Consider the following 17,890-nt stretch of genomic DNA (forward strand, 5'->3'; position numbering starts at 1 on the left):
AATATTGAAATACTGTATGTACATGTATACGCTGGGACGCTTCTCATATTTTAAACAGTTAAAACACGAAAACATGCCCCTATGGAAAACGACTATATAATCGTGTCTAGTTCTTTCAGAATTCACGAGATCACAGTTTTTATTGGATGTTTACCTGGTTCCGTCAGCCGAACTACAGTTGACATTGGCTCCGAATCGAAGCAGATGCTTTGCAATGGCAAGACGTCCCCGAACACAGCATTCATGAAGAGCAGTGTATCCGGCGTTATCCTTGACGTTAACCTGCACAACGCCGTTCTCGATGCAATACAGTGCGACCTCCTGCGACGAAAAAGAGAAAACGCAAATTTTTAATCCACCATGTTTGCAACCGTGTCACGAGCAAATTTTTTCCCATAAAATAGCGATTTGATTGACCGTGAAAATATAATAAGTACGGTTATACAGGTCAGGCTTGATAAACTGAAGGTGTTCATAGTAGGAGATTGTCAGTCATGTACTCCATACAGGCAACTATTTGTACAAAGTCTACGAGTGATTCAATCATTCCAATGTGTAGAATATGCTACAAGTATTTAGTAACATTTTCTCAAAATATTACATTATTACAAAGTCAATGGAAGAGAAACGGCTATCACACCTCCATAATCCTCTTACAGACTAGAACAAAGGCGATCCCAGGGATCGCCAAAAAGGCCTTTAAACCTTTCACGGTGAACCTGTCACTAGATATATGGATACGATCTAACAGACTATAATCTACATAAGATGTCTTAAGTCATTTCTTTTGGAACATTTGAAAATGATAATCCAATTTTTATCGAGGTCGTCAACTGGAAATCCGTCGATGGAAATCGATACCGCACTGACGTGATGGTACCGGCTGACCTGCATCAAATAGGTCACATAAATTAGTGTCTTGCCGGCGGCTAAGATTACAGGCGGCTTTGTCCCGATGATTTATCAAAAACGTCAGAGCAGCTTGTTTTATTACAAACCACGACAGGTTTACAATCCTACCAGTCTTACAGCGATAACAGAAAATGGTCCAATCTTCCAAATCCTCTCTTTGCCGAAGATTTCGCACTTTCCAAGAAACGTGGAGTTCATAATTTAACAGCTTGTCATAAAAGGAACCGAATATGTACAGACAACTTAAAAATAATCAAATAAAACACTGACTGATATCATGTGTTTGCGTGTGTCAAAGCATGCACGTATGTATGTATGCGTTTACACAGTGTGTGGACCTGGTGGATCACCAACTCCACTCTCTGTAGAAAGAGAAGTGATGTACGGATAATGTCACGTGAACACCATTTTCACTAGGTTAGCCGCCGTAACTAAAACGGCTTCGAAATTTTAAACACTTAATCTCAAAGGAAATAATGTGATATGAAACTCCGGCTAGCTCGCATTTCATGGAAATTCCTTGATCGCTGTATCTGTACGCATGCTTACCTCGTAAGCTAGTCTGGCAGCTCGGTGCAGAAGTGTTTCCCCTGAATTCTTATTAACCATGATACGTTTCATTTCTTAGAGAGAACAAAATAATAGTATGTTATTACATATTCAGTATTAAACCAGATATAATTACTTGTTAGTAAGTATGGACAAGGTGGACTTGTAACACAAATATTTTGATTGTTGTCCTTGGTACAAGGTCACACAGTTCGTAGCCGTATTTGACGCCAGGAAGACTGTAAGCGATGTAGATGAGTTGAAACAAAAACTATTTCGAAAATAAGTTGGTTTGACTGCTAGGCATCGATCTAAGATGATGATATGTTTCGTCTCAGTGTTGTGTATATTTCCTCTTCGTGATTTGCCGACGTTCAAGGTGAGCGGAAGTAAGAGAGATTATTTAAGATTATAGTTTTACTTGTATTCGCCAGTTGTAAACAAAGGTCTTACATTAACTGTTGGTGACTTTTTACGGACTGAAAAGAGTGTCGCTAGGTATGTTGGAGGTATGGCGGTTGAAAATGTTTATGTCGAATTATGGATGCATGCTTTCGGACAAACAAATTAAATTGGCACACTTTAGTTTTGATAGCAAGCGGCAAGTCAAAGCAAGCGTTCAACCCTTGGCTCCATATAACCAGGTTATCGACCATGACCTAATTGGGAAATCGTGTGACCTCGCTCTCAAACGACGCATTCAAAAGAGACATGAATTTATAGACGACGTTGTGGGAGCTTTGAATGCCTTTTTCAGTCGCTATAACCTTCGGCTGAACACGGACTGCAATTAAGATGCATTCGTTTTCTTGCTTTCAAATATGTATGTATGTATGTATGTATGTATGTACGTAGTATGTATGTATGTATATGTATGTATGTATGTATGTATGTATGTACGTAGTATGTATGTATGTATATGTATGTATGTACGTGCGTATGCATGTATGTAAAGAACTAATCGTAATTATATATATATATATATATATATATATATATATATATATATATATATATATATATATATATATATATATATATATTAGGAAAATAGTTGATGCTGGACCGGATATTTTGAAATAGGGCCTAAATGTATGAAAAATGTATTGGCTTGAAAACTATCACTCCCTGTAGATTCTTACAAGGATGTGTCGGCTGGTAGGGAAATCTGATTGTCAACAAAGATCATGGAAATACAGTAGTTAGATATTAACAATGTAGAAACTACATTTTGAGAATTCTAACCCAACAAATCGCCATTACAGTAAAACGCACCTAGGCGACAGATATTCGGACACTCGAAATTTTTACAATTCCTTTATGATCTACCCTTTGTTGGGCAAAAGGTTAAGTCTATCACTTTCGAGGCGCTTGTTATAGTGTGAGGTTACTTACGGACGATGCTCGATCGAAAGTATCATGTGTTCTAGACTGATTAAAAATTCATATCATAAATTAAAACGACAGCGGGCTTTCATGACACAAAGAATGTCCGAATAAACTGCAAGCTAAATGTAAACACTATATTCGCTTAGAAAATGCGACTGTAAAATACTAAATATAGAAATAATTAAACCAACCTGGTGGCATAGGTCGTGAGGGACTGGCGCCGTCTAGCAAGTACTCATCGTCGCTGTCATTTATACTGGCATTTTCCTTGTTACATTCACGGACATCAGGCTACATAAAGATGAATAACCGTATGCAAGGTCAGGGACACGTCTACACCAACTCGCTACAAATTACTACCTTATTATCGTACTTAGCACCATTGAACAGTTTTCAAAATGTAGTACTCTGAACTTTGAGATTGTGAAAATTCACACAATCAGTGACAGACTGACACAGGTCATATCTTTCATTCTGTTTGCATTTGACTATATTGACTGGCTGATTGATTGATTGATTGATCAGATAATTAATTACTTTTGGGATCACAGAATTAACTGTTGCGTGTTTTGTTATGCACTGCGATATTCAAAGGGCAGTAGCCGACCTGTTACTTAAAATGAGGCAATGCAAAATGCTTATAAAATTTGCGGCACAAATCTATGTCATTAAAATTTTGCAGATAATTGTATCAATTTAAGTAGCATTTCTATTGCTTTTTGCACCGATCGAGCAACTCATCACAGAAAGGAAGCAGTGTTATAGCTGGACAGAACAAACTAAAGATGAGCTGTGTCTCTTTGTTCTACATAATTGTAATTGAAAGTTTCCCTTCAGAACTTGCCTGCTACTGTTGTATGTCGCAATAGAGCAGTTCTGAATTCTATATGATTCACGTAATCTGAAAGTTATCTTTTTAAGCGTCGAATTTTACAGAAGTAATAAAACGGTCTCAAAGCAAGGGTGATTTGCCTAATAGGCATGACAGCGACAGTTGTAAAGGACAACAGTACCTCAATATCCTGACATGTGTCATCATCGTCCACATCTCTGGCATTGTTTGTCTTCCGTGTTCTCTTGCCGCTAGGTTTAGCTAGAAGTCTCTTCCTTCTCTCTCTGACGCCTTCATCAATGTTAATCACCACTTCACCCTGTTCATCGATGGGGGCGCCGTTACCGGAGACGAGGGTAATCTTGTTGTAATTGGAGGGGTCCAAAATGCACCTCATGGGTTTGCTGTCGTCATCCACAGCCTGGACATTACCCACTGACTGCTCTGTGTCACTGACAACTTCTTGCTTAATCATGATTTCCCCACTCATCGCTAAACGCCTTGCAATCGATCCCCTACCCCTGCCTCTCCCTCTGCCCCTACCCCTGCCCCTGCCCCTACCCCTTCCTCGCCCTCTTCCCCTGTAGAAATCTCCATCCAACTGATTCAGGTGAACTCTGAGCCGACCCTTTCCTCTCCCAAAACGCCCTCTACCAAGTCCTTTGAAGTCGTATTTCTGTTTGACCTTTTCCCCAGCTAAGGTGGTGTTCTTGTTGGTACGGGTGCTCGCGAAGTTGCTGGCCACACGCTCATACGGTTTGCGCTTCCTAGGCGGCGACGCCTCGTCACCACTGACGCTGGCAATGCTCTGTGATCGTTTACGAAATAGCTTTTTCTGTTCCTCCTTCTCGATTTCCTGTTCATATTTGGCATTTTTGTTGTAAAATGGCTTCCGTTCCCGAAGAACCTTTGAACCTAGAGGTTGGAAATGATAAAAATAATGTAGACGCTGTACGGTTTAACAAGTCAACCTTGAAAACGGTAGTGAATCAACACGAATAAGCAAATATTATTGGAACATGAAAGAGAAGCAACACCTTGAATAATAAAACCATATTGAGGAATAAAGAATGAAAAGAGAAAAGGAAAATGCGACTGTTTGTTATTTCAACGATAGATAGGAAAATACATTTTAGAAGATAGGTTTGTTAGTTTGTTAACAGCACAAAACAAAAGATAAAACTTTGATGTAGTTTGCGGCCTAGAGTGCGGAGTACCAATGGGGCGGGCCTATAGAGGGCTGCAATAACGGGGTCCAGGGTGGTGTTCTGACGGGAAACTAGGAAGGATGCACTACTCTGGAAGCACGACTAGAGAAATTGAAATTGCTTAAATGTGAGTAGACGGTCACGCTGACCAGTAAAAGAAATTTCGAGTAAAATAAAAAGTATAGTCTATGGTTAAACGCATTATCTCCTGGGATACATAATGCCTTGTAAATTTCAAAACTGGCAGTATGTGATTTCAGGGAAAATGAATGTTGATAATTTATGGTACGAAAAAGAAGGCGGTGAGAAATATTTATGTTATTAATATAGGACACAATTTACTAATAGTGAAATAGTCACAAAGTCATGAAGGTTGTGTTCAAATGTTTCAATAAAAATCAGAGTTCAATTCCACTAAAAGCAAATCATATATTTGAAAAATGGTTGTTATGGGTCTATAATGGCCACGCCTTCCAACGGGAAACTGGCTGACCTTTGGCCTTGGGTTGGCCATTACCTGACAAGCCACTTCGAGTCCGTTTCTCTAGAATAACTGGGACGAAGTCTTGGAACTCGGTGACACCTGTACAAGAAGAACAGCACTTGATGTACTGTACACGTCGTGGGATTGGAGCATGGGCGTGTCAAGGATGGTGGAGGGAGTATGGGTGTAAGATGAACGTGGAAAGGGCCCTGTAAGGATGGTTGGTTTATGGGAAAAAGTACTAAACTCGAGGTTTCCTTTGCCTAGGGTAAGCAGTTTGCTCTGGCTATCGACCAAAGATTTGGAATTTGGATTTATATTGTAGAAAAAATGTATGAGAAAAGAAACAACATTCAGTCGAAGGTCCTTGATTTCATCAGACGAGTAATGGCCAAGACCATGGGTATTAGTTAAAAAAGATTTTACAAAGCATCAATGTTCAACCTTAATCGGCAAAAGCGAAATATTTTTTTTTTCAAGCGGAAGCCACATTCTATCTCTCATCATTGAATTGATTTAAGTAAATTTGCATCCTAGGTAACCAGCTCTAAAAAATTGGCGGCATGTCTTGCAGAAAAGGATGACACAGATTCTCAACTTAAATGGAGGTTAGGCGTTTGCGTGTTTGGAAGTTGATTGGATGGTGTTTATCAGCTAGAAAGATTCTAAACAATGTCGGTCCTCGTGACGTGGCGGCGAGCAGACTTAATCTCCGTTGCCTAACTTAAGTATTATGCAGAGGACACAACATGGAGTACTACACCGACAACCACGCTTAACCTTGGAGTAAGCGATGGGGAAAACCGTAGTGTCACGAAATTCCACTGAAAATCACTTCCACTGCCTTGTTAATCGGCGATCGTGTTTGCGGATGAAAACTTGCTTTTACATTGTATTCCAGACAGAAATTTGCATTTTTCTGCCCTAACTAGATCTGTGCATGTGCTCAAACGATAAAGTATGGGCCAATGTCCTGACTTTAATGTACAGGCTTTAAAACATCATTGTTGTAATCTTGTTTTCGTAAATACCAAGTTATATCAAAAAGCGAGTATTTCGTACAATCGTAAGCTCTGATGTCGATTTTTGTGGCAGACTGCTTTATTTTCATTCAAAATTAAAAGTGGTCGGTGACAGGCTAACCGCGATACTCAATTTTTCGTAAATGTCTTTAACAAATACAGTAACTGACTATTCCTCTTTGGTGCTCTCGAAAACAAAGGCCTTGTGAATAAAAACAGAATCCGGTGAAACTTTTCGCGACAGTACGGCTTTAACAAATGACAAGTGACTAGGTTGACACGTGATCATATTTAGAAAGAGCCAAATCCTACCCTTCTTAACCCCGCCGTCATCCTCAGATGAAGTGGCAGTGGTTACTATGGTAACAGTAGTGGGTGAGGATATCGGGGAGGTAGAAGCGGTGGAAACTGGCGTGGTGGAAAAGACGCCCTCAACCATCCTATCCTCGAAAGAACTCTTCCAATTCATTATAGTATTGTAATCTGGAAAATGAGTAACATTACTTTGCATTATTGCCCTGGAATACTTACCCCAAATACTGATCTACAATTTCTGCATGCACAAATATATTCTTTCATTTCATTTTCTTTTTGTTTTTCTTTTAAGTGTATTCAACCACAAAACAAGTTCAAGAGATTTCAGAGACACAACACATTTTGGGGCCTGCAGCTATAATTTTTTTTTAGTTTTGTGAATTTAACTTCAGGTTTTTTTCTACCGTCAACTCTGTCTTGGATGTATAAGGTATGTTTCAGCTTTTGAAGGGGAACATTGTACCCCACACAAAGAAGTAAATTGGACAACACTCTGATAGGAGCGATAAACCTGGTTCAAACACCGTAATTTGGAAAGCCGACAAAAGATGAAAGGTCAGCTAAATTTATGTAGTAGGTTTCCCTTAAAGGATAATGAAAAAATTACAGCTAACTGCCCTTTAACATATCTATAAAACATAAGAAAGCAAAAAAAAATACATTTCCTCTGTCATAGAATTTGTAGAAGCCCACATAAACTGATGTATAGACTATGAGTCTTCAAGAACATGGAGAAAAACATACCTGAAGAATCATAGTTTCTGGAAAAGTGTTTGCCAACTTTGTATTTATATCTGCGATGCAAGTTGGCCTCTTTTGGATCTCTGCTTTCAGCAGTATCCATGGAGATGTTTATGTCCTCTTCTCCTTCGATCCCAGTACTGTTATTTTCATATTCGTCCTTGCTCCTTTCACCATCCTCATCTATAGACCTGGCTTTACGATAGTCCTCATCGTCCATAGGTCTGGCTTTGCGATCATCATCCTCATCTATAGACCTCGTTTTACGAGCGGCAAATGGTATTCCACGTCTCTGTAACTCCATCTCAGTGAACCTCATCATTGCACGCTGTTCGATGCAAAAAAAGGGAAATCATGATTTGCGCTGTATTGTGTGATTTTTGGGTCCAAAATTCCAGTTGGTTGCACTGTCAATAATTTGATTGGCACTACACCTTTGACAGTACTGTACTATCCATTGAACATAAACAAGGTTACCAGTCAGATTAAAAGAACAGCTACAATCGTTGTAATGTGTTCTTCTTCTAGTTAACTCAGCATTACTTCATCATTTACCATTTACAAATACATCCAGAGAAAATTAAAAACGTCTTATTGTTAGACAGATATTATAATGATAAATTACACATTATGAGAATGTCTTTGCTAGGGATCTTTATTTTGTGGATAAGTTTTGTGGAACTTTGCAATAAATGATTGTACCCTATTTAACTGTGACTGCAAAATTAGGTGTTTCACTCATGGTTCCTTTCAAATATCTGATGTAATATTTGCTTCAAACCCTGAGGTTATGTGCTTGTCTTTAATTGATTTTAAAAAGCATCAAGTTAATGGACTATAACCATCAGCACTTTGTCATGTCAGCGCCAGAAGGTTGTTACTGACATTTTGGCAAAAATTGCTCTTATTCTGAAAATGATCTGAAATGATCGTTACGTGGACTTAAATTCAAATAAAGTAAATTCTTTGTATTGAACTATTATTTGGTTTTTATAAGAACATGTTTGCATTCAAATTTTGGATTCCAGTATAAACAGATTTACTTATTTTGGTGCACCTGTTAAATTCTGAAATTTGCAGTTATGACCTTTAATGCACAGACGCAACAATCTCTTCTTAGGAGGTTAAATTATGATTATGATCATGAGCCTTGAGTATGATTGATGTTAACATTTGAAGATAAGTTTGCTTGATATCTACAAACTGACTGAATGTAGTCTATGTGTGTAAGACTTCACATAGAATAACAACTTACCTGTAAGTGCCTCTCTTCTCGATTTAATAGAGATGAATCAACATACAGAAAATCATTCTTTGGTTTTTTTGGTTTGTCTCCAACATACCCCTCAGAGTTTTTTATTCTGGCTATTTCAAGGGACCGTTTGGCCTGTCTTCGCTGCTCCGCTGTACATGGTATGGGTGAGCCGCAGTAACTTCCTTGAGTGTCCATCTCATTGTCCGAAGAAGTTGAAGATAGAGTTGACAGAGACATTAAAGGTGTTGAGCTCTGTGATACTTCACTCTTGGAAAGTTGAACGACACAACTTGTCGTTAATTTTGCATTTGTTATAACCCCAGAACAGCGAGAAGTCTTTAAGTCAATTGCCGATGTTGACTGTAGCCTTGAAGATAACTTTGGCATTCCCTCAGTACCCTCAGTGTTGATTTTACTTCTTCTGTGGTTGTCCAGCATATGACATTGCCTCCCAGAAACACCATGTATGTCTTCCACTGACCCCTTGCTCTCTTCTATGTCTCCCTCTGTGCCATCTTTATCAGCTGCCGGATAAGGAGACGCTGGAGAACCAACCGGAGTCGTGAGATCTATCACCTCACTTATGACTGGTTTAGCAGTCATCTCTTTGGCAACACCATCACTACTATCTGCACCAAAAGCATTGATTTCTTTAAAGATATTCCTCTCAGTGGGTCTACTTTGCATAGACATGGCAGAAACTGGAGAGCTTCTCCGTTTTTCTCGGACAATCTTCTGTCTTTGGAAATTCCCATCCACAGTTGCAGGCAATGGTGAAGACGATGATGAATTAGGTGCAAAGTTTCTATTCTGCATCAACTGATTCATGTTCTGGCTGTGTGGCCACTGTCTTTGTGAATGTTCTCGTCTGAACTGCTGCTGCTGAAGAATGAGCTGCTCTCTTGCAAAAGGTCTGGGATCACGTGGAGAGACTCTATTTAACGAAAAGGCTCTAGCATCTGGCACTTGCTCTTTCCCGACAGTTTGTAAAGCATGTCTCAGTCTTTCTTCCAGGTTATAGGGAACAGGTTGCTTATGGGCATGAGAGTAGACCTGTGTGTTATGGTTTGATTGAATATGATGGTCTGTTGTAAGGATGGGTGGTCTGTTGGTCATAAAAGTCTTGTTCTGACTCTGGCTCTTCGTGCTGACTCTTGCATGCACATCAGAAGATTTTGAGATAGGGTTTGTGCTTGCAAGGCTGGTGCGCTGATACTTTGGCAGTGTAAGTGCATTATACAAGACATTGTTTGATGAATGGTCAAGAGTTGGTGGCTCTCTTGGAAGAGGCACTGTTGGTTTAGGCTGACTGGGAGACAAAGTCACAGGAGCCTGGGTAGAGTGGGGTGTCAAAACTGGCATTGGTGGTGATTTGGGTTCAACAGGACTGAGTGAGTTACCGTTGACCGGCACATATGTGCAAGTACACTTTGTTGATTCTGAGGAACACTGACTATAACCTGGAGACAGAAGTCTGGTTTGCGAGGCATCAGCCAACCTTGGAGGAGTAGGAGGTTGGTATCCTTGCTGTTGTTGGTGGTTAATAGGGGACTGTCCTTTTGGAATTTGTATATGTAAAGGTGAAAGACTAGAACATGATGTTCTTGGAGAAGAATACCTCTTTTCACTGTTGAGTCTTTCTTGCTTCATCCTCCTTTGCTGCATCATGGCTTCTTCCTTGTTCTTTTCATGTTCATCAAGAGGTTTTAACAGTTTTCCCAGTGTAGCACCAGCAGCTAAAGAATTCTGTATCATACCAAGAGGAGATGAAGATGTATGTGGCGAGCGCGATCTGCACCTAACTGTTGCATGAACAGGCGATCTGTCTGGTCCTTGTATGTGCATAGGAGAAGACCTTTGCGGAGAGTTGGAGGCAGACACCGATGGAGATCTCTCCCTTTCTTTTCTCGCGTAATACAACTTTGAATTGTATGCATGACTCCTTGGAGAATCTGATATTGTAGAAGCAGCATGATAAGGAACTGTACTGACTTGAACATGGCTGGAATGTCCATGGCGTGATACAGATGGATTTGGAAAGGCGTTGACTGTTGGCAAAGACCTTTCAGGTGGTTTAGTGGCAGTGGGATTCACACGGGCCACTCTGACAGGTGAATGCCCATGCTGTGGAGATTTAGATGACATCATATTTAGATGGGCAGGTGTTGATATTTTTCGCCCCTCTGTGTAATGTCCACTTTGTTGTTGTTTTGCACTTCCATTGACAGTACTCTCTTGCAACCCAACAGTAAAGGCTGATCTTCCAATCCCTATAGACGATGGAATAAGAGTTGGATCCACATTATAAGGTGATGATGTTGGTGTGTTCTTCTGTAGTGTCACTGTACCTGATATCCTGCTCATGTCAGAAGATGATCCTGGGTAATACGAAGAATGCATCGATGAAGGCCGACTCACATCTGGAGATATCACCTGACGATATGGAGAATGTGCTGGAGAACGTCCTGGAGAAGATCCTCGACTTATTTCCTGAGGTCTATTCAGATATTGCCTCTGCATTGCAATGCTTCTTGGTGTGGATTCAGTGACAATAGCATGGGACAAGCCATTTTGGTATCTACTAGGAGATGCCACTGAATGCTGTGAAAAGTTTATCATTGTTTCTTGCTCTCTCTGTAGGCCACTGCTGCTATCTGACGATCGGCTTTGTTTCTTCACTGATAAGTCTAATGGCTTGCTCAGGTCTAAGGCACCCTCATACCCTAGATCAGCTGCTCTGGATGTCTTTGTGATGTTCTGTTTGAGCAAAGGTGGAGGATGTGTCACACTTGGTATCTGTCTTGATGCTGAAGAACACATAGAATCCATAGTTGCTAAGTATCTCATCTCAACTGATTTCTTTGGTTTCTTTTCAACAGCTGGAGTCAATTTTGGTGGCTGATCATCACAGAGCATTGGAAAGCCATTGGACAAACTGTTTGAGGCTAGGTTTGGCGTCACCGACGACACATTTGCTCTTCTTGCATTTGTTTCAATCTCCACTTGTGGAATATATTGAGGTGCGGCAGAATATCTCTTCTGAAGTGAAAAAATAACACGCATGAAAAAACTGTAGAGTAATTACAGTAGATGGTAGAATGTGATGTCACCACGGTAACCTTTTAACTTGAAGTATGATGATAAATCTCAACTATAAACTTGTTGTACTCTGCTGAGAGGTGTTTTGCTAGTTTTTAAGTGTGAATATCAGCTCATTACAATATACCACATAGATATGAAAAAATTTAGGACCATTTTCCTGATGTTTGTCTTTACAAGCAACTAAAAATAGCTTTTAAAAATATCTTTGTCCACCATGATTTCAATATGTTTAGGATTCTCAAAACATGAACAAATTCTCAACTAATACAAAGTCGACAAATTAATAATCAAGAAAACAAGTATATTAAGACAGTGTGAGTGCTGACAAATGAAGCGTCAGGTTATAGATTTTTCAAGTACACCAGGTGGGGGGGGGCAGCGAGCAAAAAAGACCGCAAATTATGTTGTCACAAAACAGATGAACAGTCTCTATGTACACAGATAATTAGAGACTTACTGTGAATACAGTTTCTGACCAAAGCTACTTCTACATATCTTGCCTTTGCTTAATATGTGGAAAAAGTGTATTCCTTCACTCAATCACATAATCCCTAAATTACAAAATAATGCCCCAAGGGATGACTAAATCTTCACCTTTTTATAATGCTCCTTTGATGTTGAATACAGTGAGGTACTGTTAACATTTGGGATGACATCTCTTGTTGGACCACGGCCTGGGAAGCAGTGCCTGAGAAAATGAGAAGAAAATCTTAGAAATCATTGGTAATAGATGAGTAACTTATACTATGATAAAATATTAACAGTTAGTACGGAAATTTACATCTTTAAAGGTGTATATGCTCTGTTAAGGTGATATGTGTGGCAGAACTGAAGGCTTTTTATTGTGGCTTTGTTTAAACAAATTGAAATTGGGAAGTTTTTCGATTGAAACTGTTGCGCATGTCATGTTTTGTCGGCAAGCTGTGTGTAGCAGTTGGCAATTATGTTGTAAAGTGTGACTGCATACTAGAAATAATTTTCCTTCAAGATATCGAGACATCTGGTGCCCCCACTTTACTAAATATCCATTAATATTCATGAATTCTTCTCAATTGAACCTGTAGTATTTATCATTTATCAAATGCATTCATCAAATGCCTGTTAATGATGAGACACAGCTCATGAATCTTTCAGAAAAAAACATCTTATACTTAAAATAGACTGTACTATTGAAAAATTAAAAAAAGGGGTGCATTTTGTTTGCTTAATAAGACTCTGAGAAACTTTCATTATAAACTATACTTCATAAGGGAGGATAAAAACTATGAACGGAGGAACTCTATAATGTTTTAAGCTTGTAGCAGGGAATTCACACACTCTTATTTAAAAGAGTAGACTTTCAAAGAGGCTTGATTTGGATTATGGTTAAATACATTTTAACGACTTTTATTTCTATCAACAACAACAATAACAACAACAGCAACAACAACAATAACAACAAAACAAACTGATCATGACACCTACCTATCCTTAACATCATTGGTAAAATTGGCGGGAATATGTGCTTTGAGTAACGATTCTATCATACTTGTATTACCAGACACTCCTAGTCTTCCATTTTGACTGTCTCCTGACGAGAGATCAGCTGTTTTATTATCAACACCATTCACAACCGTCGTTGATAACTTATCCACTCCCTGCAGGTAGAAATGCATTTGTGATTAGATTTCACGGTTCCCAATAGCTGAATGGCTGTTGGATGTGTGATATAACACTATGGTGGAATGGTTATTTTATTATTCCGGTCGTTGGTGACAATGAATGTCTCAAGTATACTCTGCAAACGTGTGAACAACAATCTGCAGCAATGTCCAGGAATTACGTAGTTACCTCTGCACAACTTTGTTTCAGATAACCAAATATTGGCTCATAAGGAGGCAATCATAATGTCTCCTCGACTACCTTACTTTTCGGGATTGGCTAGAATGTATATGATCGCCTCATAAGTTTCCATAGGTATATAAATGCTGAAGAAGTACACAAAATTAATTTTTATGCACGCCTAGGGGATGGTATTTATGTAAGTCAACTCACAGTTGAAATGGAATCGAAATGTTACAACTAAAATACAAGTATCGTTACCATGACAACATACCAATTTGACACGGCGACTTGGATCTTTCGCATAATGAAAAATGGTGCCTTCGACAATTGTCTTCAATTTGAAATATTCTTAAAGGGGATTGGCAAAACTCTCAATTTACACATATTCTATCATTGCGTGGTATGCAATATTCACAGGGTTGATCACGATGATCAAATGGACAAAAGAAAAAAAAAACATTTGCTCTGTTTCTGGTTACGCAAAATGTCCAGCCACTCCTCATGTACAAGGCTGAGAGAATTCACAACAGGTGGGACTCGAAACATCGATCTTTTCCCCAGTCCTCGACGTTATTGCATAAAGGAATTGTAGGGTAATTTGACGTTATAGCCCGACGTTTTTGCCTAAGGGAATTAGGGGTGAATTGGTGACAAAACAGCCTTTTACTCAAACATTGTGAGCAAGAGTACATTGATCAGGTGACAAAATGGCAAGAAAGTCAGTCATCCTATGGTGAGGGAAGTTTACCAGATGACGCAACTATCATGATAAACACACAATCAATTATCGCAATACTGTACAAACGGTCATGTTGAATGATATTTTCCGATAGTTATCGTGGTATGCGTGGTAGTATACCTGCGCTATTCTGGACATATTTGAGACCTACTATCACCTCTGAACCCATAACATCGTCAACACTAAAAATACGATGGTGAAAACTGTTGCGGATACAACTGATATCTCACTATTACTGTCAAATATTCAGGGCATGTATGACAAGCACGAGTATGAATTTTACAGCGATCCTTCTTCTCTCGATTGTGACAATAGTTTCATTCCTCCTGTCTTAACTTTATTGATGGCACGATTGTAGATATTGTGCAATATCGAATGTTGCAAAGAATAAAACGTCAGTATGCACGCAGACTGGAATAATCGTGCTCTAGCTCGTAAATTCAAACAATCTTTTTCCGCATTCACCATGCCAACGTAGACAACCTGATGACGTCATGGCGTCCTTTCTTTCAAATTTGCATTTACAAAGCCGTCAGAAGTAGCACTGTCGGCGTTATCTAAGTCCTACGTTTTTACTTCCGTTACGTTTTAACGAAGTCGTATAGGTCAGAAAAAGTAAAATGTGACGACATCATACGCACGTTAACATTCAAAACTTAATTTTAACACTTCGCTTCTTGCATTTTTGTACAAGTTAGCTCTCTTTCAGATGCTGAGAACATACGGTGGCCCAAAACTACCTGTTCTCCGCATTCAAAGTCTGCGTCGCAATCAAATGTTTTCTCTCACATATGTCTCTGCATTCAAAGTCTGCGTCGCAATCAAATGTTTTTCTCTCACATATGTCTCTGCATTCAAAGTCTGCGTCGCAATCAATTGTTTTTCTCTCACATATGTCTCCGCATTCAAAGTCTGCGTCGCAATCAAATGTTTTTCTCTCACATAAGCTTATGTCTCCGCATTCAAAGTCTGCGTCGCAATCAATTGTTTTTCTCTCACATATGTCTCCGCATTCAAAGTCTGCGTCGCAATCAAATGTTTTTCTCTCACATATGTCTCCGCATTCAAAGTCTGCGTCGCATTCAATTGTTTTTCTCTCACATATGTCTCCGCATTCAAAGTCTGCGTCGCAATCAAATGTTTTTCTCTCACATAAGCTTATGTCTCCGCATTCAAAGTCTGCGTCGCAATCAAATGTTTTTTCTCTCACATATGTCTCCGCATTCAAAGTCTGCGTCGCAATCAAAGTTTTTCTCTCACATATGTCTCCGCATTCCAAGTCTGCGTCGCATTCAATTGTTTTTCTCTCACATATGTCTCCGAGGTATGCCTCAGTGTACGTTATTCCGCGAAGCATAATTTCTATCGAACAGCGCTATTGACAACGACGAACATTGTATCAAGTTATTTTCAATAGATTATCGATCGAAAATTTGTTTGGACGGGCCGGGCGCTCGTGTGTTGAGGTCACGTCATAAACATTTCCACAATAACCCATATATTGACTTATACACTTAAATATCAACATTGAAGGTATCCGTTGGTTTCCTGTACTGAAATTAAATCGACGACAATTTTTTTAGTTTTGGTGATACTTTTACGTACGTTCGGCACATTTTGGCGCACCTCGGCGTAGTTTGGCGCCATTGCGAACGGGGGGGGGGAGGACTACACGCGAGTGAGCGAGACAACAATGTATCAATTTCGGACAAAAGGATATCGATCGATAACGTTCACTGCACGATTACAGTGGAGACTCTACGCCCGTTCGCCTCTGTTCTGTGTTATTCTTGCAGTTTACTGGGATTTTCATAGTTAATATTCGCCAAAATTTGGTATAAATTACAACAACCTGACTGGTATTTGGTCTGTATAATTTAAGAGACGTTAACCGATTAAAATGGGTCAATATTAGACCCTGATTCTGCATATGCAAACGCTGTAAGATCGCCATTTTATTGAGGGCAAGAGCAAAAATTCAGCGATCGGAAAAATAAAATGCAACTAAAACAAGTTTCGTCGAGAAATTCAAAAAACTAAAACGACAGCAATTTGTATATATATCAAGGAAACACCGTGCCACTTTTCACTATAATTGGTTCAGAATTGAGAAATTTGAACGAGCGATAGTTGTACGGTCTGTTCTGTACATTAAACGCAATTGTTTTCTATGGGAAATCGAGCAGAGTAGACACATCGTAAAATGAAAAATACATCTGAAAAAAACCGTTGGTTTAACTTTTTCATTTCGCTGTTATTTTTTATAATATTTGGTATGACACATATCATGAAGGGTAACTAAAACTCTATGGTTTTATTTTTTTTAGTTTCCCTCTTTTTTATGAAATGACGAGTTGAAGATCGTTTTGCTGTTGACTGTGTTTTTACTTGATTTTGCATATGTCTCTTATCGCTTACGTATTTTTGGAATTTCCTTGTGAAATTCTTCCCAAAATATTATAATTGTAAGGGCAGCATATACGGGAAATAGGACCTGTTGCTCTTTCATTAATATTTAGATGTGCAGCAAGGAAATACGGCGAAATTTTCAACATGACGCGGGAGGTGAAATTGACTCTCCGAACGCGCACTCCACGTATAGTGGTGCGGCATAACCAAAACTTTCATAACAATTGTGCATTTTGTGATAAAAGCATGAAATTTGGTACGAATGTAGATTATCATGATATGAATCAATTTGGATACCGAGCCACCACGGGTTAAGCCTCGTTCTGGTGAGGCGGCCATTTTTAAATATGGCGACCATCAGTCACTATAAAATCCCATAGTTGCTGCTCTACAGATGATTCTGTGGTGAATAAAGGACGTATTTCCATCATAAATGCCTTTTAAGATTACCACTTGCATATTTTTTGTTTTAAAATCAATTTTGATACAGATCCCTCACAGGTAGAGCCTCGTTCTGGTATGGCGGCCATTTTTAAATATGACGACCATCAATTACTGTAAAATCCCGTAGTTGCTACTCTTACGGATGATTCTGCAGTGAATAGTGGATGTATTACCATCATAAATGCATATTAAGATTACTATTTGCATTTTTATTGTTTTATAATTTCATTCTACCAGAAAAACGGTTCTCTTAATAAAATTATTGACAATATGGTTGCAACAAGGCAAAAGTGGAAGATTCAAAATTGTCAAATTGAATGTTTTATACGATGATCAGCTGTCAGCTGTTCTGTCTAGTTAGACTATCAGAAGGTCTATTCAGAGTTTTTTTATTTATTCTTATTTGTAATAGTTGATGCACCAGTTTTAAGCATTTTTAGACTTGTAGCTGGTACGTGCGACACTCACCAGGTTTTGCAAATAGGCCTAGATCGGCCCATGCCTGTGGTGGGCAGAGTATGATGCGTCCGAGTGTAAAAACAGCGTGTTCCATGTTCTTCCAATGGATGGAGTGTTCTTGAGTAGAAATATTGAATATGTGCAATATTTTGACATTGACTAATTATCTTTTCTAATTTTTTATTAGTCAGCCATTGACAAGTTTT

At 39.0% G+C, this 17,890-nt stretch overlaps 1 protein-coding gene across 12 annotated transcripts in view; it reads right to left on the reverse strand.

The window, feature by feature from the left end:
* The window catches only part of LOC139119487 (uncharacterized), a 100,611-nt gene that overhangs the window by 4,087 nt on the left and 78,634 nt on the right, over positions 1–17,890 (reverse strand). For 5 of the 12 annotated variants that reach the window (XM_070683329.1, XM_070683336.1, XM_070683335.1 and 2 more), the window contains 10 exons: positions 13,274–13,446; positions 12,404–12,497; positions 8,708–11,746; positions 7,456–7,780; positions 6,709–6,879; positions 5,408–5,473; positions 3,864–4,597; positions 3,042–3,141; positions 1,462–1,535; positions 155–321 (listed from right to left, as the gene is read on the reverse strand). In XM_070683329.1, the coding sequence (XP_070539430.1) occupies positions 155–321; positions 1,462–1,535; positions 3,042–3,141; positions 3,864–4,597; positions 5,408–5,473; positions 6,709–6,879; positions 7,456–7,780; positions 8,708–11,746; positions 12,404–12,497; positions 13,274–13,446 (4,943 nt within the window). The remainder of the gene's footprint in view (positions 1–154; positions 322–1,461; positions 1,536–3,041; positions 3,142–3,863; positions 4,598–5,407; positions 5,474–6,708; positions 6,880–7,455; positions 7,781–8,707; positions 11,747–12,403; positions 12,498–13,273; positions 13,447–17,890) is intronic. The other 7 variants (XM_070683331.1, XM_070683333.1, XM_070683327.1 and 4 more) reach the window with 3 other exon arrangements.

This window comes from Ptychodera flava, chromosome 19 (genome assembly GCF_041260155.1).
Source record: "Ptychodera flava strain L36383 chromosome 19, AS_Pfla_20210202, whole genome shotgun sequence".
NCBI classification, from domain to species: domain Eukaryota; kingdom Metazoa; phylum Hemichordata; class Enteropneusta; family Ptychoderidae; genus Ptychodera; species Ptychodera flava.